This window comes from Chaetura pelagica, unplaced genomic scaffold (assembly GCF_000747805.2).
Source record: "Chaetura pelagica isolate M959 unplaced genomic scaffold, ChaPel_1.0 scaffold207, whole genome shotgun sequence".
Taxonomy (NCBI): domain Eukaryota; kingdom Metazoa; phylum Chordata; class Aves; order Apodiformes; family Apodidae; genus Chaetura; species Chaetura pelagica.
The window spans coordinates 1,885,123-1,891,265 of NW_009953929.1; the positions used below are offsets into that span (position 1 = coordinate 1,885,123).

Below are 6,143 nucleotides of genomic sequence, written 5' to 3' on the forward strand. Positions count from 1 at the left end.
CATTCCTGTGGAGTTGGCTATTTGATAAAAAACATATACAGGAACACATTTTTTGAGACTTATGTGCTGAACAGTTTGAAATCCTTATGTTAATGAACAAACACAAAGATGAAACCATGTTCCTGCTCTCCCTATTGGTGTTAATTTTTAATCAATTTAATTAGTCTAATTTATTTCTACATGATCTCTTATTGACTGATGGTAAATGTAACAATGATGTCTCATAAGAGCAGCGTAGAAAATTTCCTTACCATGTAACAGTCTTCTACAATGAATTTTAAACATTTCAGAATTCTCTGTTTTAAACAGGCCTATTTATTCCCAGCAAAATCTCTGGTACAGGGACAGCCCCCCGAGATGTCTCTCAGGCGCCTTACCATGCACTTCAAGGAGCCTGGCTGCCTGAAGGAGGATGAACCCTTCAGCATTTGTCTCACAGGCTGCAGCATGTTCTGGGAAAACAACTGGTCATAAAGAAGGATGTACCAGTGAACAGACCCCTTGCTGTCTTGTGACTTCTTCAACAAGAAAGCTCTTTTTAAAAAGAAATACACTATTACTTAGCTATCAGGTAACCTCCTGGCTCAGGAGTCTGTGCCTGATATAAGAGAAGTGCAAAATGTCTGACACTTTCACAGACTCCCTTACTCCTTAGGGTCTCACACTGATATCTAAAATGGGTCAGGTTAGCAGGGACAGCATCTGCTGAAGTTTTTCATGTGGAGTCAAGGAAAGGATTCCCCATCTCAAGGAAACTCACATGTGCTAGAGCTTTTTGGTGATTAGAAACATCTTGCAGAAAAAAGGGAGAGATGATGCAGGTAAGAAGAGCCCTAAAGAGCAAAGCTCTAACCTGAGCAAGATAAATATGGCATGCTGATATGCTTGTCTCCCTCTCAATTAAAGGTGGAGACAATTGGAGATGCCTATATGGTAGTAGGTGGGGTCCCTGTGCCTGTACCCACTCATGCTGAGCGAGTTGCCAACTTTGCCTTGGGGATGATAATAGCAGCGAAAGGAGTAGAGAACCCAGTTTCTGGAAACCCTATCCAAGTAAGTTGTTAATGCAAAGGTGCACATGTTTCTGTCTGCTTCTTGGGTTGGGCTTCTCGTTAATGTCTCGGAGTGGGACATCAATGAGCTGCTTCTGACTCCTTTGTGACTTTGGGCAGGGCCCACATGGGTACATTTCTAATTAAGAACCTCTCCCTATGAATATTTGATGTTTTACTGGTGTCCAGTGTGGTGTTAGGATCAACTTTTAGGTGGCTGGATAGCATTAATAAAGATGTTAAATGACATTTTTTTGGGGTGTTTTATGTCTTTTTAAAGATTAGAGTTGGGATACATACAGGTCCTGTCTTGGCTGGAGTTGTTGGAGAAAAGATGCCTCGTTATTGCTTGTTTGGAGACACAGTGAATATAGCTTCCCGGATGGAGAGTCATGGTGTCCCAAGTAAAATTCATCTAAGCTCCAGTGCCTATCAGTGAGTAACTATGATGGGAACTTGGTCTGTTAAAAGCTGTGCTAAAACCCACTGCCTTGGCAGCTGCAGCTTCCAAGGTAGATGATGTCTTTAGTCACTGATTTATGCAGCATTCAGCATATCAAGAAAAATCACTGCATGCAAAGAGTTTCATTTGTCCTCATTATTTCAAAGCACTTGCATATGGAGACAGAGATTTGAGAGTCTTGATCCTAGAGACTGAAATACAGGAAAAAAATAATTGTGATAGCTTATTTGGAAGCACCAATAGAATGATGTAGATCATAGGAGGATGATCAGAACATTTAATTTGATATCCTGCATAGCAAAAGCTTTAAAATCTCTCTTATTGAACACAACAATTTTTGGTGAGGATTAACTGCAGAAACCATTATTGTATTAGTGCAGTGGGTAATTTACTCTCCTAAACTAATGCCTCCAAAGATAATGAGAGAGCTGGGTCATGGCAGTATGATGCTGCTGACTTTCATCTTTGGGAGGTCACGAAGATCAGCGTGGTAGCAACTGAAGAAATCCAGATGTTCCATCTACACTGGAAAACGAGAAGGAGGACAGGCTGGGGATCCATAGGCTTGTCAGCCTCATATCAGTCTCAATGAAAATCAGGTCGTCTTAAAAGCCACATTTAGACACATCGGGAATAACCAGCCTGGATTTAGCAGGAGTAAATAATGCTTGACAAATCAGATTGCCTTCTCTGATGAAATGATGGGAGATAGTTTTGTCTAACTGATAGGACTGCATCGGTTCTTAATTTCTATTTACTGGTCAATAAGAACTATCCATCATAGTGAAGTATTTGACTACATGATTCACTGATTTTTGATCAGCCTATATGTGTAAAGCTGTAAAAGCACAGCAGGCTTGAATAAACAATTGAAAAAAACCCCTCAGTTGTTCATGGATCACTACTGGTTTTCCCAGACTTCTGTGATTTGTTTACCTCATTGACAATAGCTCTTCTAAAATATCAGTGTTGTTTTTGCTAACCTGGAATTTTCACATATCATTTTGCTTCTGATATTTTAGATGCCTAAAATACAAGAATTTTGAGATGACTGAAAGAGGAGAAATAGAAGTAAAAGGCAAAGGGAAAATGCACACCTACTTCCTTGTTAGAAATAAAACTGCAACTGAGAATGAGATTATGGGAAGGCCAATGAAAGACCTAGATTCTGGCCATGAATCTGTTCAGTCCTTTCAAGAAGGCAGGACTGAAACAATACCAAGTTGTCACCAGCCAGGTAGAATCAACTCAAGATATCTTTCCCTCCTTGAACAAATGAACGTTAATGCAACTCAATTTAAGATCCTTTTCTGTTCTTTCAGCTACTCAGACTCAGCCAGAGAAGGACCAGACCCCAGCCATTGCAATGAAGTATATTGATGGCCCCACAGATTCACAAAACAGCCTCAAAAGAAGAAATCAAGCTAAAATTGCACACTTAACAGGTAGTTATTTAGTTACCATCAAGCAAAGACAAGATCTAGGAAGGACCTGAGGCTCAGTCTTCCTGCTTTATTGTATTCCTCTTCTGAATAACCATTGTATTACTCAAGCCAGAAGTTCATGCCAACATATCCATGTTGGTGAAACTAACCGTTCTGCACACTGGTCAGGGCCAAACAAATTCACTTGCAGAGGCAAAGCAACCCCAGCTGTTAACTTGCACCAGGGGAGAAAGAAGCAGACATGGCTGTGAATCCCAAAGTCCTTCTGGCGGTGCACACAGAATGGATAAATGTTAAGACAGTTCTTCCTATGGACAAACCCAATTGTTCAGGTCCAGATCTTTTCCTAGAAGAGCTGTCGTTATTTGTTATGGGGAAGCCCTTATCAACTCAGTCCTAGAAACAGAGACCTCCTGGGCTGTGCAACCTGGCAGTCCTCAAGCCAGCCTCCTGCAGGAATCAGAAGGGATTTATTGCCGTGCACATGTTCTGTGGCCACAGTTCATTCTCCTTTGAATCAGGTGATACTTAAAGAGAAATAATGGGTTTGCTGCCATAGCAGTCTAATCTCATGCAGCGAGTCCTGTAATTCTATTGACATGTTTTCTGGATTTTACACAGACTAAATATGTTGTCACTGATTACTAGAAAATACCTTCCTTACTCCCTTCCCTCCCACTGGCTTAGATGTGGTAGTTAATCTAGTACATGATGTGCTGACAAACAGAAACCTCCATAGTAATTAAAAACTCACACTAAAGGAGCGTTTCCTTTCAGGCAAAACTTATGATTCCAAGAGTGATGGGAGTCTCCATGGCAACCAGCATGCAGATGATGGTCCTGGTCCTCTAAACCGGGGAAGAGTCAAACCTGCTACTGAAGAGCCACAGATGAGAAATGTTCGCTCTAATTTTTGCACTTTACTCTAAGTTCCTTTGTCTTTACATCAAACAGAGCAATTTTATTATGATTTAGTGCATTTTGCTGTTGTGGGACTGATTTTGTATATCAAGCACCATATGATTTTGTTTAAAAAAAAAAAGGAAAACAAAGGATATTTCATCATGATCTTCTGCAAAAAGAAAACAACTGAGGGTTGTTTGTTTTTAAAAATCAATCTACACATGGCGTATAATACTCTCACTGGAGAAAGAAACCTTTGCAAGATGCTTGGAAGATGTATTTTTCAGCCTTTGGTGTCTCGAATATCCCTATGTAAAAATCACTTCTTGGTATCTCATGCAGCAATTGGGAAAGGGTGACTCATCCAGCTAGAAATATTCCTAGTTAAGTAAGCATTTGCCATAAAAGAAACATTTCCCAGAGTGACCATCTGTCTGGACTTGAGCACAGCCAGCAACTACCCTGTGTAAGGTTAGCAGAGTTTGATCTACATTTTAACAGTGCTGACAGTTTGATCTCTTAACAGGCCTTTCACTGAGTAAAGGCATTATGCAGTAGAGGGGCAGCATACATCTAATACAATGTGAATTTTTCCATCCCGAGGAGACAATATTGCATAATTTATAGCACACAAGAGTGAAAAACCCATCTGCAACCTCTGAATCAGCTGTCCATGCTGTGCTCAGTAGATCACAGAAGGACATGCACGTAGTGGAATTTTGTAGCATCCAATTCATCACACTGATGGCTTGTTCAAGGCCTGTGAACTATTTGAGACCTTCAGAAGAGTTGCAAGTGTATTTCTCATTTTCTCACCTGAGCTAAACAAAACTCAAGTTTCAGAACTACAGAGGGAGTCTGTCAGTGCTGAAATTAATGTTAACATAATTGAAAATAACAGTGTTAAATATCAACATCACTTACCTGATGTCAGAGGCTCCTCCACAGAATTACTTCCATGCTGATAAATTCCTAGATTATGCCTCATTGGAAATCACAGAAAAATACTGAAGTTCAGCTGTCGGGGAATTAAGATGTAGGAGCAAAAGTACAATGGATATAAAGGTTGTAGACAATCTTGCACATGATAAATTGCCCTCTCTTGTAGATGGAGCTAGGAGTAGGTGGAATGTGTTTGTACCTGGGGACTTTATAGCAGATGTGCCCCACACACTGATTTATTACCTTTGGGCATGGATTCATTGTCTAAGGATGCAAGCATGAGGCCCATTTGAACTTTGAGCAAGAACTCATTGGAGAAGATGATAATGTTACTCCTGTGCTACAGCCTGGAGCATCACATTTCCACGTCTGCTGCAAAAGTGAGGCTTGTTAAACATCAGAGAGGTAAGACTGAGGAAGACAGGCATCTCCTTCTCTCAATAGTATAACAAGATGAAATTTCACTTGCTTATGTTTTCTTGTTAAATATCTACAACTCTCTCTACATTTGTAGGTGGTGCAGACCAGAGAGAAAGTTGTGTAGACTGAAACTGTCAGTGCTGCTGTCCACGCCACAGGTATCTCAGAGGGCTTGCTGGTGTAGTCCCATGCACTGAATACCTGTTAGCTTTTGGAGTGCTGTTATCAGCACATCCTCTGACTCAGTTTCATCCAGAAGAGATCCATTTGTGTGCTTTGAGATCACTCTACAATGTGAAACAAAGTATGGTAAGTGGTTTTGACCAGGATACTCACTGAGGAGGGTGCTGGTGGCTCTGCCTGCTATGCTGATGTAGATGCACTGGGTGACTGTAGCACTGTCCACAGCACAGCTGAGCAGCACCACTCTGGGAGAGGGAGGTTCCATAAACGGCAGGGTTTATTTATTCACTTGTAAGGATCTTGCTGTCTTGGCACCGTTTGAGATTTTGGTTAGGGTAGGTTTCTAAGGATTATTATTGTTAAGTTGGGTATCTATTTTAAACATTTGAACTCTGTCAGACACACAATGTCTAAATTTCACCTTTAGCCTTCATAACTGCTCATGGCACCGTAGCTTTAAAAAGACTTTCCTAAAGGAAGATAATACCCCATTTCCCTCTCACTTACAGTGATTTAAATGTGAAGTAACAGCTGAATTGGCACCATCCCACTGACTTAAGACAAGAATCAACTCTGACAAGACTTTTTTGCCTCCAACCTAGAGACATTTCACTACTCTTGACTAGTCATGCTGATGGGATGGAGAACTGGTCATTTAACAAATGGCAGTGGTGGACTCTGTCAGCATTCACGATGGAGATAGAGAGACACTTAACCCCAAGCACAAGTGTGACC

The 6,143-nt window shown here is 40.9% G+C and overlaps 1 protein-coding gene across 1 annotated transcript in view; it reads left to right on the forward strand.

Moving 5' to 3' along the window:
• Positions 1 to 3,889, forward strand: part of LOC104392244 (guanylate cyclase soluble subunit beta-2-like) — a 14,378-nt gene extending 10,489 nt beyond the window's left edge. Inside the window, exons 11-15 of the mRNA XM_010001617.1 lie at positions 907 to 1,053; positions 1,333 to 1,487; positions 2,538 to 2,752; positions 2,838 to 2,960; positions 3,738 to 3,889. Coding sequence (XP_009999919.1) covers positions 907 to 1,053; positions 1,333 to 1,487; positions 2,538 to 2,752; positions 2,838 to 2,960; positions 3,738 to 3,889 — 792 coding nt within the window. The remainder of the gene's footprint in view (positions 1 to 906; positions 1,054 to 1,332; positions 1,488 to 2,537; positions 2,753 to 2,837; positions 2,961 to 3,737) is intronic.
• Positions 3,890 to 6,143: the final 2,254 nt, after the last annotated feature.